Genomic DNA, 19,714 nt, shown 5'->3' with positions numbered 1-19,714 from the left:
AGGAGAAAATTATTTCTAGATGAGAGTTGTTACACTGACTTCACAAAAAGAAGCGAAAACACTCTTTAACAGCTTAAATTACACCTAACAGTTATGGGCAGGGTGCAAACTCAGAATGGCTTAAAATCATAAAATTTCAACAGATTGAGGATGAAGGACAAATAAGGGATGGCGACTGCTGAGCTTATGTTGAAAGGCAGGAAAATTTTTTCTCATTGCTGTAGAAATTGCAAAAGCTTTGGTTATGGAAATGTAGATGTCTTTACAACAATAATTTGCAGTGTGGTTTTTGTTATCTTCTCCATGAACTGCCAGCCTGGCTTTTTTGAGACTTCGTACCTCATTTGAGATTTTTTTTTTTTTTTTTTTTTAATGTATAGGTGTTTTTTTTTTTTATGGGAAAGATGCAAGTTTGTTTCCTCTATGCTAGTGGATATAAATTATTCACTGTATTTTTAGTCAACTGTGTTAGGTAACTTTTGGGATGAAATACCCTGCAATGTGACATTTCTTCCAGTTTTAGCAGTCACAGATCAGAGGAAACTGCTAAAAGAACTTTGGTGCCTTATGCATCCATTATACAAAATGGAGAAAGAGATTTCTGACTCATATGCTCTGAATTGTTCCCCAGGTTCCTAACAAATGCAGGCAGGTTAGTTTTCTAAATTTGGGTGTAAACTTGCTCTTTGTACTCTTTGCTGCTGACTTCAGGGTGTCAGGATGTCATGTTGCTCACGACACCTCTTGTCTTTGCAGGACCAAATCCTAAAATAGCACGACAGAGAGGGACAAAATAAACCAGCTCTATCAGATAGATTTGAGTTATATTATATAATATGAATATCAGTATTTGTAAGGTCTTCTTTCTTATTTCAGTCAGATTCTAGGAATATTTTCCCACTTACTGTATTACAAATTCTCACAATTACTTCATGTACTAGCTAGCATTGTCATCCAGCATCTATGCTGTACTTGCTTCTGATAACCAGGTAAAAAATTCAGAATAATAGACAGCAGAATATTCTGCTGTTCTACTGGAATGACTGGATCCTTGCTTTAGGATCCTAACTTGTAACTGAAACTTCAGTTCTCTACCAGTCCGTGTATGCCTATAAAGATGTTCCTGATCGTAAAGCAGCAGGCCCTAAGTTGTTTGGTGTTGCTGCTTTCCCTCTAAACTGAAAAAGAGAACTGGTTTTGTGCACAGCCTTGAAAAATGGGTGGCACCAGTGTGTGAACAGATGGGATATCCTGAGGTTGGAAGGATTTTGTGCATGGACAGGAGTGGAGAAAGGCAGCACCTGGCTGAAGAGGACCAGGTGAGCACTGAATAGCTGCAGATAGCATCACAGCACTGACTGTTAACTCTGAGTGCAGAAGTAAAGGTTCTAGTGTTGTCACCTTGAACTGCTGCATGTATGTAGATGTGTTCACAATAAATGCAAGTATAGAATATCTTCTTTTATAAATGCAAGTATAGAATATCTTTTTTACTTTCCTACGTTCTCAGATGTGAATATATGATAACATTTACTTGGCAGCTTGAAAATGTTTCGGTTTTATTTTGCTTCATCAATGAGAAAGGGAGGTCATTCTACTGCTATTTTTCTTTTTTCCCCAACCATACTTCATTCTGAAATTAGATGTTTATCCCAGGAAAGTCATTACAGAGAGCATTTTATATAGTTCTCTGCTTTTTCCAAAGTCATTTATCCCTTTTACAGCAATGGCATCGCACTTAGTACGTATGGTTCTTGATGGTAAAGCTATCTTCATTAAAAAGATACAAGAACAAAAATCAACAACTCTGGGATCCATGTAATATTACACACACAAAACCAACCTGTAGTAATGCTGACAACTTAACTGTATTTTTTGTGTTCAGTTCCAGGGCCTAAGCCACAGGCCTATCCCTCTTCTCTGAATGATTTCGTGATTGTGTACTCCCTGTAATTGCTGTAATGGCTTTGGAACCCAACCACTTGTCTTCTGTTCAAATGTCTGTACTTCAGTGGTGCTGAGACCTTCTCAGAATACATTCCCTCTGCAAACAGTTTGTACTTCCTGAACAGGAACTAAAGGCTTGTCCTTTCAGTTGAAAGAATTTTGTTTTAATATATACCATTGTAACTGCACTTAATTTAAATACTTACTCTAAAAAAAAAAGGTTTATTTTATAATGGAAGTTCATCATTTTTCACTTCTATTTTTTTTGTATTTCTAAGTATAGAAATTTCAGCACTACTTTTTCCAGATGATGGGCTAGTAGAAGGAGTGAAAAAAGATCAAAGAAATTGCCTTAACCTGCATCATTCCCTTTGTCCAGATTTCCTCTATAGTGAAGCCACTGAGACTTGTTTTCTGGCCCTCATTTTCTTTTCTATACTTTGAATTTTGCCTTTTTTTTTTTTTTTTTTTTTTTTTTTTAATGAAACTGGCAAAAATTGAAAGACAAATGACAGCTGTTTTATCTTACTTTTTCCTGGTGGATGCCTAGTCTCTCACCATTCCATTTTCAGAGGCAGGCATTTGGCAATTTCAGTAATTTTTATCCAGGCTGACATTGAACGACTGTTGCTTTTGCTGCATATGACAGTATTGACTAGCGCAGAGCTGTGGCCTCCCGTCAGTGTGCAATACGTGTCGATGCAAACCCATTTAAGCAGCTGGAAGTTTTTTCTCCCGCATCCCCTCCCTTAAATTTTTCATTGCCCATCTTCGCAGCAGAAGGGCTAAAATAATTACCTGCAGTCTCATTTTTCACTTTCCTACATGCAGATCTTGCGTGGTTGGGCAGCGAGAGGCTGGCTGGGAGGGGCCTGCTCTGATGCAGCACAGGCATATGACAGCAGCAACAGCCAGCAGAGAGCTTCGCCAGGCGGCTTTTGCTGCAGTACGCTGATTGCCACTTGAGAGCATCCGCCTGGATCCCCGGCAGCAGGCACTCGGAGGAGACGCTGCGTGGGCACTTGTTTAAGGAGTACCTGACTAAACAATTGGGTTATTCTTTAACTGCAGGAGAAGTGCCTGTATTCCCTTCACGCAAGCTCCCTACTGGCTTTCTGCATTCTTAATTTATCGGAGCCGTTCTTCCCTCCGCTTCCCTCCCGTGACTTCTTTTCCTTTCCTTCCTTTTATTCTAGTTATTTATTTTGAGCGTTTTCACCTCCCAAATCTGTGCTGCATCACCAGCTCTCATTATGCTGTGCTCAGTAGCCCAGTGTGCTCCCCGCCTCTGCTAGGCAGTGGCAGCATGGATGGTGCTCTTGTGACGACCTCTGCTGATGCTATCAGTCCACTGCGGATAGGCATGCTGAGTAATCCTGCTGTAAATGGGCGAGGACACGGACACACGAAAAATTAACCACAGCTTTCTTCGAGACCACAACTATGTGACTGAAGGTAACAGAAATACTGTCGTTATTCTCTTCTTGCATTGCATATTCTGTGCCAGGAATGCACTGTCACGTTTGGAGATGTAGGCTGTTCTTTCTTGCTTGCTTTTTTTTTTTTTTTTTTTTTTTTCCAGCAGTCTTTCAGGGCGTTTTTCTGTGTGATGTAGCAACAGAATCTGTTTGAATTTGCTAAATCTCAAAGGCATTCTGTCTTGATGTGATGGTATATGAAACTATATGTGCTGAAGAAGGTCTTGCATTGTGCTGAGTTTGTGCTAGTGAGGTGTGCAGCACCTGGCATTGAATGCACAGGAGCTGCAGTGTGAAAGCCTGGAAGCAGCCGATCCCTTTAAAAAGATGAAAGATTTAAAGATCTCTGCAGTAAAAGAAACAATCTGTAAAGTTAACTGTTTGCTGGTGCAATAAAGGTTATGCATCTCATTTTGGTAATTGTAGCCTGAGCATCACAGACATTGCTGAGCTGATTGTTCCCTTGAGAACTGTATAAATTTAGAAAGGATGTGTATGCATTATCTTTAGAAATACTGCTGCCTCCTTGCCACCCTCTCTCTGTATGTGCAAGGTACAAGAGGAAAGAAAAGGCACCTTCATTTTAAGTCCTTCAGTGGCTGCTGGTTTATTACATAAAAAGGGTTCTCCTGCAGGTAACATGAAGTGCCCAGATATTTTAGCTTGAGATGAGTGAAATGGTTGGGTTGGGTTTTGATCCAGTTTGCATCACCAAAAAGTTGCTTTAAGAGCAGGCCATTTTAAGGTTGATTTATTGAACAGGAGAAATGTAACTGTAGGTGCTTGACTTTGCAAATATATTTGTGTGTGCTGAGTTTTAACAGCACTTTCCAGCAGCAGAAACAGTACTTCAGTGTAGGCTTATATAATATGAACATACTTAACATCAGGGTCACCCAGCACTACTTGAGACTCAGTCTACAGATTGTGTCATCATTTGATCAATGTTCAGTCACTTAATACTCCCATGCTGCATCCTGAAATGTGATCAGCTGATGCTCTCTCGATTACTGATGATTCACACTTTTTTAGAATGTGGAGAACAGTGAGATGATTTGGCCAGACTGGGAACACAAAGCAGATTTTTTCAGAAGGGAAATTTAGAAAGCTGTGCACTGTAACTGTTACCACTGGCTGGTGTAGCTGTTTGATCATCTTGCCTCCAGGACATTCCTGACATCCTGGTTCATGTTTCTGTGCATTCTCAAAATTTGTTTTCAATTTTCAGTGCCTTTTGTCTGAATGATGCTTTACATTTTGAGAGGCATTCATCTGTGAGAACATTTGAAGCAACTTTGTCTTACATTTATTAGGTTTATAAATTGATGTCTTTACTTTTGCAGGATGTACTGTGCAGTTATTGCAGTGTACTACCTACATGTTGAGATTCAGATGTATATTTAATGTGCATGTGCGGCTGCATGAAAATCTGGACTTTTAATCTGTCAGTTCTGTAATCTGAGGGAAAGAATCACTTGTGGATTTTGCAAGTCAGTCTTGTCCTTTATATGTTACGGGTGTTTTAGATGGCGTTTTTTTAATAATTTGGGGCACATGACTGACTGAAGTGTGAGATTTTCTCACTTTCTATCTTTGCTTGATCTTTGGATTGGAAGGACTGCATGTTCTTCCATGATTGCACCTGGAGTGGCTTAAGTGGGTCAAAGTAGGCCTTAAATATTGGTGTCAACCTATATTTTCCCTGGGAATAAGAGTTGTGAAATGCGTTGATTTTGAGTAGATGATGTATAGGAGACTGTCATAGCAAAGGTTATTTGAAATGGTGTTAATTCTTCAGCTCTGAGTAGTGCAATGTTCAGCTGGACAGCTGTAATAAAATTCTTTCATCTATTATACCATAGGTTGTCACACCTTTTTAAAACATCGTGAAAATCATGAGGAAACAAATTTATTTGTGAAATTTTTCCAGGGACACCTTCAGGAATCCAGCTCACAAATTTTCATTTCTAATTGATACTGGTAATCTAATTGATAATTGATTTTGTTTAAAATGCCTAATGACTATGTAAGTTAAACTTGCTTAAAATGTACTTTGTTCATTGTCTTGTGTTTTCTTTTTCTTTTTTAATTTTATTTTATGATTTTATTTATTTAAAGATCTGGCTCCATGAAAAAACCTTTAACACTTCTCATCTAGGAAGGCCTGAAGTCCTTTTCAGCCCTTTGCATTTGGCTTTATCATGTTGGTACTGTGGGTACGATAGCAGCGTACATCTGCAAATGCAGCCATGCTGTTTTGCAAACAGTTTTGCATTATTTTGTTATATTGAAATACATTTTGGGGAGGGTCAAACCGAAGACTGACTTAATTTTTTTTTCTTTTGTAACCCACTGTTGAAAACAAATAAATACTTTACATTTTATTCAGCATATTGGAAAACTTACTGATCCGTTGTTGTCTGTGAATAATTACAATGTTCTCTTTTATTTTCAGTTTAAAATCTTGGTAAGGTGTTCTTCTGTTGTCGCTGCTCTAAATTCAGCAGAATAAATTCACTTGCAGAAGGAGGTGTTTCTGACCTTTATATGCACTTCTTTCCCATCTGTTCCCTAAGGAAAGTAAAGCCAACAACAATCAAGATGATGTGGGTTAACTAGAGTATTGCTTTATTGCTGATCTATTACTTTATTGGAAACCTCCCCCCCCAAAAAAAAAAAAACCACCAAAAAAGCCCTTAGATAGGTACAGTATGAATGCACAGGGTGTAGGGAGACTGTGAGCCAAGTCTGACTTGGCATTGCTCTCACTAGTGACCCCAGCACGTCCCTAATGGACAGCTTGCTTGAGCAAAGAATTATCTCTGGTTATAAGACATTATTTTCTAACATTTGGATTATGTACCAAGCATGACTGACCTTGACTACTGGAACTTTAATTGTTTTATAAATCTCAAATGTTTCTTGATCTGATTGATGACGCATTGCTGTCAGTGTTTTGCTGTTTCTGATAGGAGGCATTATAGACATACATAAAGCACTACAGACATTTAGATGGCAGCAGTGACAACCTAGACTTGTTTCTCCTGTTCCATATGCACATTTGCAGTAAAGTTAATGGAGTTAAACCAAGCAGAACTTGAATAATTCTGTCATTATAAGTCTTAAAAGTATGTTACAGTTGCACCGTGGAAATAAGGCAATTTAATTTCAGCAGCACTGTGCAGGAACTTATTCAATGATGACTTTCAAGAGTGGTTTTGAGGGAATGGCTTCAATTTATGTTGTCTGCTTGCTGAAAACCAAAAAGATGAGATTTAAAGAGAGAGAGAAGAAACACCTGAGGCCTGGAGAACGTGACCTGCAAGAAAACATCCATAGCTTGTGAGGTTTCTGTCACTGGACTGTTAAATATAATTTCTGTGGATGTTGGTAGAAAGCGAGATGGTGTTAGCTGATCCTCCCCTAGGCAAAATATGAGCTCAGTGATGCCCAGCATCCATTCAGGCTCATGACTTGCTGCCAAGCTGGGGTCTTTATACCTCTTGCAGCCCAGCTGCCCAGGAGGTGTGGTGTCAGTGAAATGCAGAATTTCAGCAACACAGTGGGACATGGCTGGGTGGGAGGAACAGGGGCTTTGTTCACAAAGTCTGTCAGGGAAGATGGCAGGAAAATGGTGGCCAGTGAGGTGGGGACGGCATACAGGTAAATGGTAGTGTGCTTATGGGGCCAGAGGCTGCCCTTTAGTCTGATGGCTGCCTTGACATTGCCTTAATAGTAGAGTTGACAGATAAATAGTTACATGAGGAACAAAATTCACTATTCTTACAAAACAGTGTTGATAAGTGTGATTAATCTTCATGAACCTGAATTTATCTGGAGAGTTGCTTCTCTGGAGGCAAAGGCATTCTGCGGATTTTACACAGGCGTCTCTTACTTATCAGCTCATCCCCATCTTTTCATGGAGTTTCCCTGTTTTGGGAAGAACTAAAAGGTTATTTGTCCTCTCAGTTCCTCCCTTGATCTATGCCTTTACTTTCAAGTAAAGCTGGGGAAGATGCACAGGTGCAGTGAGGCAGAAGCTGACCTTCACTATTTAGTCATTTATATGGCCAAATGGTGCAGATTGGTTCCATATGGCTTAACTTCTATTATAAAGTTAATCATGTTAATGGTGTATTAACCTTCTCAAATGTGATATTTGAAAAATAATGAGAATTACCAGTGCAGTGTAAAACATGTTGAATCATAACCATGAAAAGCATTTATTATAAGGGATGAAAAAAAAGATATTTTTTTTTATTTGGTAATGATTTTCAAGTAAAATCTCCTGTAGATAATGAAAACAGATTTAGGAGCCTTTTTTCTCCACTTAAATGGGCAAGTTAGTATCTCTGTTCTTCATTAATCAACGTTAAGGGAAATTATCCATTCTTATACACTAAGAAGACATTTATTTATGAACTGCCTTTCATAAATATCTCAAATATAATTTGAATAAGAGCTGACTACCTGAGGTACCGGAAGAATACAGAGAAGAGGTATGGCTCTGCTGGCTCAGGCTCCCCATCACTGTTGCTGGTTCACCTGTTTCTCAGACCAGCTGTTAACAAGCTTATTTAGAAAAGTGCAAGGGGAACTCTTCCTGCCTTAATCTCCAGCAATTCAGGATTTATCTTGTGAATACTGATGGCCTCTATCTTTTTACAAAACTCATTTAGAATGTTTTAGAACAATCCTAGAAATTATTGTTCATTCTTACTCTAATCAACTGTATTATTTTATTTCTTTTCCTGGATTAAAAACTTCCATCCAAGTGACTTTGCTGACCTTATAAGCTTTATTCATGCAGCTCACTTAGGAGAAGCAAAGGAGGCAGGGCAAGAGCACAGCTGTCACACCAAACTGTTTGCTTTCCTGCTCCATCTTGCAGCTGGATGCATGGTTCAGCATGTAGGAAAAGCAAACGTTGGTACTACCTGGAGCTTGGGTCAGTGTAGCATGGACTTAGTTAAGGCTGCATTCCAGCATGAGCAACAGTGGGGCAGCAGTTTGTTCAGATGAGGCACCCTCAGCCAGTGTTCAGCTGCTTAATCTGCCAAATGTGCAGGGGTTTGTTGGGATGATTCTGACTCTAGAGTGGGATTTTGTAGTTTCTTCGTTTTGCTTCTCTCAGCATCCCCATAGTGCAGGGAGGGGTCAGTGTAGTTACTGCCTCTGCACAAGACCTTGGAGATCAAGGAAGGGGCTGGTGTGATGAATGTCTGGCTGTTGGGTCCTCCTAGGAGAGCTCTTGACGCTGTTCTGCACTGCTGGTTGTGCTTAAAAGGCATGGAGTTAACCTGCTCAGGAGCTGCACTTAATGTTAGGCCTCCAAAGGACAATTATTCACCAGTGTCGTGTGTACCCTATACAGTGATTCCAAGTGTGACTAAACTGGGTGGCAGCTCTTTGCCCTTGCAAAGGCAGAAGTCTAATGCCAGAAGGATGGTTCTGGTGGGCTGCCCTCAGAACCTGACAGCAACTTTAGCACTCTACACACATACATAATTAATAGATGATCTTCCACTCAGTAACCAAATAAAATCTATAGATAGTTGCTGTGCAGTGTCATTAACAAAAGGAAAGAAGCATCTAGAATATTGGCTAAGGGATGAACAAGCCAAGCTGCTTCTACAAGTGCAAAAGATGCAGCAGGTACCTGCATGGGTCAGGAGCCCAACAGCAGGGTCTGACACGTGTCTGAGTGCCACAAAGAACTGCTTGACTTCAGCAATTTAGGCTGTATGCACTTTATTCGTAAGTACTTCTGATACAAACAAGCACAGACTAGAGACATTAAATAGAGTTATTTATAGTATATTTAACCATATAACTCCAATGTATAATATATTCAATTACACCTAAACTTTGAAGTTCAGGAGGTCAACGGTGCATTGTATATATGAGATAAAATCCAGCATAAAATGTGGATTTATGCAGGCTCTCCTCTATCTATGCCAGTTTTCTTTCTAATTGAAACTGACAATTCAAAAGCATTGAATAATGTAAAACTAAACAACACAGTGCAGGTAGAGTAAGTGTCATCATTCACTGCAGGAGCAGCTGATTTAGCATATGCATCATTATGAACAGAAAACTGTACCTTGCAGTATATTTTGTTTTTTACACAGACCACAGACATTTCAACAATGTATCACATGTTTAAAGAATAATAGATGTGGTTCTTACATCAGTTTAAAATGTGAAACAGAATACACTAACACTGAATATTTTATAATAGAAAAAGAACTGAGTATGTTTTATTACATCCATAAAGAGGCAATCAATCAGTACTGCTTGCATTGTGTAATTACTTTGTTACTGGTTTCTGGATGTTTGAGACTTCTCTGTCGCAGTTTATTTCTTCCACCTTAGTAAGGCTTTGTATAGAGGAGCATATGCTAAGAGAAGGCAAGGTATTTACTTATTGGCTGGGAAAGGATGGCAGAGAAGTAATTATCTCAGAGGATCAGAGGAAAGTACTGTTGGGATTTTTGTTGTTAAACAAGCAAGGATTTTAAGTGCACTTTCAGTCATACAGAGACGCTTTCTTGATCAACTGTTTCTGTAGTTCCCAGGTTAACACTGAATGGCCTTTAGTAATGAACGTGGTCTTTATTACTGATTTCTGGTAAAAGCCTCCCATTTTTTTTAATTTTACCAAAAATAACAAAAGAAAGCCTATCAAAGCCACCTTATGTATTGTTAGAGTTCCTTTTCTCAGGAATTTGTCCCTGTTGAACTGTTTTACCTCTTATTTTTGTTGCTTAAATGCAAATGAGAACAGTCTGTATTTGGACAGTGCCAATACAAGTTATAAAAATATACATGAAAAGACTCAATTTTCCTAATAAAATTTTTCAGCACAACATGTCACACAGTTCAGTAACTTTTGTGAATTTTTAATATGATGAGGTTTGCAATCTGTATCAGCAAATGTGGCACTGCCTTTCATATTTATCTACTTAAAAAAAAAAAGAAACATCTGTGTGTGATACAATGACAATCATGTGTGTTTTAATTAAGAACAAAGTACAGAAGAAAGTAAAGGACTGAAAATTATTTTTATTCTCTGGTTCTAGTTCAGCTCAAATCTGAACAGAACTTAATTAATTGTCACCTTCGTTCTTCTGGTGCATAGTGCTTTTGTTGTAGATGTGACCCAGGCATTGCAAGTAGTTGATGATAGTAAAAATGGGAACATTTACACCAAGTCTGGGGTTAATGCTGCCTACTGATGCACTGGTTGCTGAAATGTCAGCCATACCATCCTCTGTTCTGGGAAAAAGAAAAAAAACCAAAACAGAAAAGACTTTTTTTTTTTTTAGTAGATTGATACTCTTTATCCATAATCTAAAATGTTAAAGGTATTTTTCAAATATAATTAAGATAAGTTTCAAACAGTGAGCTGGTCTGCAAATTTCAGTAATGTGTTTCTAAACTTTTATTCAGTCAATGAAACTTATGTTCCATTAACTTCTGGTCGTTTCCGTTTATGGCAGAAGTTGACACAAATTCTTAAACCTTTCCAGAATGTTATCAGAACTGTAAATCAGTCTTTTTATATCCTTATTTAATAATTTCTGATATATTTATTTTGCTACTGTTATATGTTAAAGAGGAAAATTCAATAATAAATTCAGTAACGGTAATTAGTAAATAAAATGCAACAAATAGGCACAGTGAACCGGGCAGTGCAGAGGAAAGCAGGCTGCCAGTATAGCACACGAAGATCTCATCATGCTATGTGTAAACTTTGGTACCTGATTTGATAGCTTTCAGTTGTGCATGCAAATCAGCAATACTGGAATGACCAGTAGGAGATGAAGTCAGCTGTGGGTTCTGGAGTTATGTTTGGAATGGCAGTATTAGGTCAAGCACATTCTCTTTAATCAAAGCATAATCTTTTTAATCTCCAAGTGGAATTCATATATGTGATATCTTTGAAATAGGTAGCTGTGAATTATTGCTCATCTTAAAGAAATTCTGGAATACCTGATGCTAAGAATCAAGAATTGGCCGTATGGATGGATGCTGCTTTGTATTGCTTAGAGGCATATATTTTAGGTCAAAATGAACACCTTGTTCCCAAACTCCGGATGCCAACTTTTTAGTACTGCCAGAGGGTCTTTCTTTCAAATAAAGAAAACCTGGAATTTGGCCAGTAGTTCAGCATTAGGCATTTATAATTTCTGCTCATCAACTGACAAATAGGTCAGGAAAGATCTGCATGTCAAGCTGTACACACCATCCTTATCTCCAGGGATACGGATGGTATGTAGAGCTTGACATGCAGATTTTGGTCACACACACTTTTTTCTTCTAGACTGTTGCATTGTTGGTTGGAAAAGACTGGGTTAAATGTGAGCCAGAGGTTTATTTGCCTATTTGTTTTTATTTGCCCTATTTAACTGGTGTTCAGAAAAGTGTGATCGTGGTGGGACTCTCATAAATTATAAATCTGCTCCATAATTCTATTATGTATAGCCAATATCCAAGAAGACCCAGCAATATGAAGTGTGATTTTTATTGTGTGACGTGTGTTTGTGTATATGTTGCACTCAAGAAAGTTTTGTGGATGACTGTTGTCATGTGTGTCTATTCCTACCAGTTGCTACACTTGAAATGGGAATCTGAAACTATTAGTATGATTATTTAAGTTTCAGCATTGGGAGATGGGACAGTAAAAGCCTGAATGTAGAGCGCTGTGTGTTCCATCTGACTTGCATTCTGTTTTGTTCTATGTCCACCAGTGTTTGCTGAACTGGGAAGTCTGTCTGGAACAAAGCTTTCTTTATACAATGGGCGTGAGGAGCAGTGTCCTTGCATTTCTGATTGTCCTGTGCTGATGATGAGCTGAAGCTCCTCTGAAAAAATGGATTAATTATTTGGATAAGGATTTTACTTCTCAGGATTAGGTGTATGCTTACTGAATTATTAGATTTGACAGTTCTGAGCTTCCCCTTACGTTTCAGGAAGCAGTTCATATAGAGTGGAGATCTTTTGGGATGCTATGTGAACTTTATACAAACACCAGATTAAAAATAGTAGTTGCACCTCTAAGCAGTAATGATCTTGCAAACTGACCAATTCTATTAAAACTTTGACCATCTACAAGGATTTATAATATATCCAAATGAAAGCTTTTTTGTGACTTAAACTTTGAAGTGTCCTGCAGAAATGAATGCAGAATATGGTTTGTCCAGAGTAAAAACACTTGGTTGTTGTATTGATCTTGATTTTGAGTTTGGGGCTTAGTTTGAAACTGCTTGTGCGTGCAGTTATTGGAGGCATAGAGTTCATTACTGAGGGAGAGCTGCAGTATATGCTGCCTGCTTTTCTTTCTCTGCCTTGGAAACCTATTGCAGCCTGTCCTATGGCAAGGGGAGTGTCAGCAGAGTGGAGGACAGGACTGGGAAAGGCACTGGTCAGCCTGGCAGCCTGAATCCAGCTTCTTCAGAAAGTCACAGACCACAGCATGGCTGAGGTTGGCAGGGACCTCTGGGCCCATCTGCTCCAACTCTGATCCAGCAGGGACACCCAGAGCAAGTTGTCCAGGTCCAGATGGCTTCTGAAGACTGCAAGGAGGGAGGCTCTGCAACCTTTCTCATTGTGCCAGAACGGTGGCTAGTTTTTTAATTTGTCCCTTGCTAGCAGAGAAGGAAGCATCACACCTGCCTTCTGGGGGCAAAGGTTGAAGAGAGCAGTGCTGACTCGTGCAGGGATAAAGCTGCCATCTGTCACCAGAACCCCATAGTTTGTGTCAGCTGTTACACGTGCACCAGAAATGTCAATGTCTCAGTGTTGCAAAGACATACTTAGTAGTGATCCTTATCATAAACCCATGTTTTTATAAGGCTTTAATGTTATATGAGCACAGTAGAAGGAAAGGGGGAAACATGAGCTACAAATGTATTGGAAAAATGTTTGACTGTTATCCTGGATGTACCTGAGTAATGGCAGTAACAACAGTGTTAAATCTGAAGGTGGAAAGCTGCAGTGCTTCTGTCCCATTAATAAATACTAACAAAGATGATTGCCAACATGGACTTTGTTTACACAGGGATTCATTTCTGATTGTTAAGTGTAAGTATATTTAGACAGAAAACGATTTTTGTTCCTGAAAGCCAAGAAGTTGGTGTAAATGGGAGGAATTAGCAATTCAGACTCCACAAAGCAAACACCAGCCTGGTTATTACAGATGGGACTTAATAGATGTAGTTATATTGAGGTTAGCACAGGAAGCTGTTCCTTTGTTTCATGTTTTAGTGACTGAATTCAATCTTTATGGCTGGCATATTATTGTTAGCAGTTGACTTTACAGTTTTATTTAAAAAATGCCTACTTTGGCCGTTTCCTTTCCTGAAATGCTGCAAATATTTCCAAGCTATTCATATTTCTCTTGCCAAGTCATATCAGCTCCAGACATCTCCATTTATAAATTTGTTCATACAAGTGTATACATTCGTGAATCTTCAACATTCAGTATAGTAATGCATCCTGTAACTTCAAAATCTCGTGAAATTTGAAGATAAAAACTGTCTGAGTTTTGCTAATGTTCCCAATGTAAATTTCTGTGTTAGAAGAGCTCTATCTTGAGTGCTATCGCTAACAAATTTGCTTGTCTTTTAAATGTCTAAAGTATATGCTCTATCACAGTGACAGTGACCAAATGACTGAGCAGGAAGGAACTGGGCAGGCTTTCTTCTCAAAAATGAGCAATGCAGTCTGGAGATTCTGACTCCAGAATTTGAGTTCTTATTATCTAAGTGAATCCCCATATGAGCCCGCCAGGCAAGACGTAATGGAGTATCGCTAGCACCTGCATCTCATTTGTACAGAAGGTTGATGGATAGGGTTTACTACATGTGACAGAGAGAGACAAAAAGAGATATCCAAACACTTGATTGAGGCTGTGGAGAGTAAACCTGCCCCTAGCAGAGGATGAGCACATTTCCAGGATCCCAAGCAGTGCTGTGCTCCTCCAGCTGCCCGGTCCTTTCTGTTCAAGGCATTTGGGGAAGCCCTGTGCTATAGCTTGTAGGCTGTGATTCTCATGAAATTATATCAAGAATTGTGTTTTTTCTCTTCTTTGTTCTGTGGCCCCCAGAAACCATCTGCAGGAGCACAGGAATATTTTATCAACGTGTCTTCATTTTATTTTTCAAAAGCTGTTTTTACTGATGGAAGGATGAACAGAATTTATTGATGGTGCTGTTGCAGCACATGGGTCAGAAAAGGAGAGGAGGCAAAGCTCCTGTTCATCCTGATAGCTTTTAAAAGCAATAATCTAACAATTCCCTGAAGCTTTTATCCAGTTCAGAATTCCCACAGCACCTCTTTTCAGCTCTGAGGTTACCCAGATCATAGCAAGGGATGGTCCCTTTCTTCTTTTGAAGCTGGCTGCTTTAAGAGCTACTCACTTGTTGTGTTTTGTTTCAGTAAAACGCCAGTTTGTTTAGGGCCCAGCTCAGTGGTTACATGTTCATCATGTAACGTCACTCTCAGTCCCAGAAGCTCTGGCTTCCCCTACTATACGAGTGGAAAATGATTTTGAAAGTTTTCTGAGCTTATGTTTCAGAGAGAAGAGCCTTCCTGCATTGCAGACAAACTAAATACAGAGCTAATAAGAAAACCGAAATGCTTTGAGTGGGTGGATACTTTAGTTTCTCTGTTTTTAATATGTTTTAACTCATAGGTAGTTGAAGTTTTCCTGAACCTGAACTTCAGTTCCAGGAACATACAACACTAAAAGATGAAAAAATAGGATATGCTGATCAATTATGATAGTTCAAAATTTGGGCAGAATCTAAAATACATCTGTTCTGTCTGACATGTGGCCAAGACTGTGGAAATTATACAAAACAGTATGGATATTTTGGGACTAAATATTTCAGAAGAATAATTTACATTTTCCTTTGGTTCACGCAGACTTCTGTCCAAAGAACAGATACTTTCTTAAACCTAGTGGTCTGCCTTGAAGTCCCCTTTCATGTGCTTCTGGTATGTGTCTTCATGCTGCTAAAGTTACTTTGATCTACTTTTGGCCAGTTTCCAGACCATCCTTTAATTCCTTTTCTGAAATTTCCATACCAGCTTTAATTCCTGCCAGAAGGCAACTGTTCCATCTCTGTTCAAGCAGGGCCCTGGAGCTTTAAATTCACAACGTGTCTCTTCCTGGAAATAATACTCGCTGCTCAGACTTTGGAAAAGTCAGGAATGTGTACATCTTAGCAGTGCTGGGGGAAGAAATAAACAGACAGAATACTGTCATTTGTTCCTTAACTTCAGGTTTTCTCTTTCCACTTGCTGCTTGACTTGACTGTAGCACTGCTTGGCTTCTATCTGCAGTACTTGCTAGGCTTTGAGCTCCAGAAATCTTTATTAAACAAACCACACAATAAAACCACTCCCAACAGCAAAATCAAAATGCCGGCTCATTTGTCACTCACTGTTTGCCATTCTTTTTGCTCTGTATTTATATTCATTGGAACACATGAAAGCAAGATCCTGGATTGCCGTGCTGTTCCATTCTCCTGTTCTTTTGTCTTCGTTAAAGGTCACAGATGTGACTCAAAATCGTCTTGGCTTTGAAGCCATTGGTCAGTGTGTGTGTGAACCTCACTGGCAAGGGAAGGTCTCTGAAATGGAAGGAGGTCTGGCAGGTGTTGTGGGTTAAGACCCAGAAAAATAGGCTGGTATAAACGGCTTGTCTGAGCCGTGGGGTCACACTTTTACCCTGTTCTTGTGAGGGAAATGCTTGTGGGGCTTCATTTTCTAAGTATACCACTTGTTATCAAGATGAGATGTTATACTTCTTTTTCTTCTTTTTTCTTTGTTCTGTTTTTTTTTTTGGATTTTTTTTTTTTTGGTTTTTTTTTTTTTAGGACAATGAGATCCATGTTTCCAACCAATAAAAAGAATTTCTTCTTTAAAATCTTGACAAGTTGCTACAGCCTTTATATAACTGTGATTTAGTAATGAACAAAACCTATTAAGAATCTGCCATTGGCTTCAGTGACATTGGATCATGGTGCATAGCTGTACTGTATGTACGTATTGTAAGTCCATTAAAATATGCCTATATATACAAACATTTTTGTTTTTCACTTAAGAGTACTGATCTATACATCTAGTTTTTTCTAATTATGTTGTGTGGTAACTTTAGGACTTCAGTTGCTTTTGTCTGCATACTGTATTACATCTGTTGTGGGTATGTAGTATGTTATGCTTGATGCTGCTGTTGTTTTGTTCTGTTTTTTGTTTGTTTTGAAGAGTTTATCTGACTCAGGAGTCAGTGCAAGAATGGGTGGTGAAGTAGTTGCCAATGGAAAACCTTTCTGGGAATTTCAACCTACTGAATCTTCAGAGATTTAATACCAATTCTGGCTTTGTTCTTTAGAATAAAACGAGATAAAGTTAGAAATTCGGCCTAACTTCATTCTTTTTAGAAATCTTAGATTCTGTAAAGCTTCTCTAGACATATCAGGGAACACAGCTACATTCTGCAGTTTCACTGTAAAAGAATCCTGGGAGTTGAAGCTATGTGGATTTCTTAAAGGTGTTGGTTAATCTTAGGGTTTATTGCATTCCTTTTTATCTGCAAACTATATATTTAGTCTGTTAAAAATTATTCTGTGAACAAAAACAGGTTCTCCATATTCAGTGCAATTATTTGGAATTTAAATTTTGTTTCTTTGCTCAGTGGGGTGGGAAATCTACTTGGAAATTCACATGCACAATATAACATTAAAAAAAAAAATAGGATACTATTAAAATTATCCAGTTCAATACTATGTTCTTAATACTACCTTTGCAAGTTTCATTAGGAGCTTAGTGTATGCAAATTTATAATAACCTAGGCATAAACTCATTTCCTTTTCTTTGACCTTTTTGCCTCGTCCTTGTATATGATTTATGATTTCTGCTTTTTTTTTTTTTTTTTTTCTGTTAAATACTCTCATACATTTGCTTGGAGCAAAGCTACTGTCCAGATTTTTCCTTTGAAATAATCTTGCTTTAGGCTACTTTTAACTTTCTGAAATGCAAAGTAATTGTAGTTCAGATTTTAATTGTATGTCTTTTTCTTCTTTTTAAGTATATACTGCCTGGACACATTATCAGTTTGTTATTTAAAGGGCTAATAAATTTTTCTCAGTTGTATTAATTTATGTTGCAATAGAATTCAAATTAATGCTAACCAGAAGATCTTCTAATAGGAGAGTAAGCATGAAGGGTGTAATTAAATCTCTGAAATAAATTACAAGATATTTCATGAACATCAGTAACATGCAACCTTTAACACATTTATTTTACAGACGTTTTTCAGGGTTGTCAATATCAGAATTTTAGAAAATGTTCTTTTTTCCCCAAAATAGTAATTATTTCTCAAGATCCACTGCCCATTCTTGTACTTCAGGGTTTTTTCAGATTTGTCAGGTTCATTTTGTTCCCCTAAATTATGCTTTTAGAATTTCAAAAATCTTCTTATTATGGTAGTAGCAAAGTAAGTGGGTTTTTTAAATTATTATTATTTTTGTGTGTGTGTGTGCTATGTACAGAATATTTAGGTAAATTGATTACTTTCAGATGCTGAGCACTTGGTCTCACTGTAGCTGGTGATCCCTGCAGGAACACTGGTTGAGATGTTAACCTCAGAAATGAACCCACTATCAAGAAATAGGCTATGCCTTAAGAGCTAGCACAGTTTATTGTTGGAAGGAAAAAATACAGCATGGCAAATCCAGAATTAGTCACTTCAATTAATCAGTTTTAAAGTGGTGGTTACCTGATCCAGTCACTGCTGGAAGCATACCAGCCTCTTGTGAGTAAGCCGCAGGGAAAAGATGTCGCCTGGTCTTGATGTTAGCTGGGTCTCTGAAGCATATTTCTTGTTATGAATGTCCTGACAAAATATCTTGCTGGACAGGTAAGGTGCAGAGGCTTACCAAAGGGGAAATTCCAGCTTGGATATGGCAGCTAGGTGAATTCATCCTACAAACAGCATGCGCTTTCTGTCATGGAAGAACTTTCAGATTTAATTGGTCTCTGAAAAATACATCAGTCATATGTGAGGAAATGGTTTTCTTTTTCATTCTACGAACTGCTCTCCCAGACAGTGAAAATGTGTCTACGTTTACAAATTATCCCGTATGATTAAAGTGACTCTTGAAGAGCTTGGGATATGCAGACGGCAGGGGAGGTTTAGGAACAATAATTAACTTATGGGGAGAAAATCCAGAGGATATAAGCAGAGGAAGGGCCTTTTGAAGCATATAATGTATTTTGAATGTTTAAGGCTTGCTTTTGAAACAAATGCAGGTTACCTTCAAAGGGTCAAAGACTTGGCATTTTTGAAGATTAGTAAAATAACCAACAGTCCACACTGAGACTGCTTCAAATTGCTGTGTGGAGCTCATATGTTCAGTTGCAGCTTGTACTGCTTTGCATTTATGTGAGGGTAAGGGAGGTAACAGTAGATGTTTTGGATGGACCTTGGTTCCACCCCTGCCAGCCCTTATAGGGATTGTTAGAAACTATCCTCAAGATCTCAAAGTGTTTGAGTTCTTCTCTCTGTCTGGAAAGAAATTTGTTACCAGAATATCTAGATTGTCAGTGAATTTTGGTCACTTTGGGGCAGTTTTTTTGTGACTCTGAGATGGGCTTAGGCCATATGTAAAAACTGAAGACATCAAAGTTCCTTGATGATGATTCTTCGTGATACTCCTAGTAGTTTTCACCTGAAGAAAAGGAATAGATTTACAAAAATTCCTGTTTTTACTTACAAGAATTGCTTCCTCTTTTGACTAGGGAGCAGAACTGTAATTTCTGCTCAGTGATTTCTTCCCCATTTCTGGTCTTTTGACTGTATATTTAACTAGGTGGAGCTGTGCTTACTTAAAGTAAGTCTTTGTGAGCATTTCTTAGTGGTCATGGTAATCTATCTAGTTACAGCATTTTATCATCTTAGAATCCCTGAAATATTGAGATTATGGTTCAGTGATATCTATTTTGGTATACTTAGATTTCAATGACAGCCTCAGCCAACACTGCCAATGAAACAGCAACTGGAAAGTGAACGTAACACTTGTGTAGTGCTCAGAGCACAATCTTTGTCCTGTGCTTCTAAGCCAGCTTGATGTATCTTACTTTTTATTTAAATATTGGGCGTACTAAATATATTAAATATAGACATATGTGTAGTGTATATTACATATGTAAACAATTGCTACTGTTTTTCTTGGAGATACCTCATTCAAATATCCAGGCCAAATTCTGCTTATAATCAT

The 19,714-nt window shown here is 38.3% G+C and overlaps 1 protein-coding gene across 6 annotated transcripts in view; it reads left to right on the top strand.

Moving 5' to 3' along the window:
- The window catches only part of PPP2R2C (protein phosphatase 2 regulatory subunit Bgamma), a 173,557-nt gene that overhangs the window by 45,889 nt on the left and 107,954 nt on the right, over positions 1–19,714 (top strand). The window contains exon 1 of one of the 6 annotated variants that reach the window (XM_090139680.1): positions 2,807–3,402. The exons of 3 other annotated variants lie outside the window; for them this stretch is intronic. Coding sequence is in view for 1 of the 3 variants with exons in the window: in XM_090139679.1 (XP_089995805.1) it covers positions 3,333–3,402 (70 nt within the window). In the remaining 2 variants the exon portion in view is untranslated. Of the gene's footprint in view, positions 1–2,806; positions 3,403–19,714 lie in introns of those variants that run through there. 2 more of the 6 variants (XM_090139684.1, XM_090139679.1) reach the window with 2 other exon arrangements.

This window comes from Phasianus colchicus, chromosome 4 (genome assembly GCF_987193195.1).
Source record: "Phasianus colchicus chromosome 4, bPhaCol1.hap1.1, whole genome shotgun sequence".
NCBI lineage: Eukaryota > Metazoa > Chordata > Aves > Galliformes > Phasianidae > Phasianus > Phasianus colchicus.
This window is presented reverse-complemented; position numbering and strand designations above follow the sequence as displayed.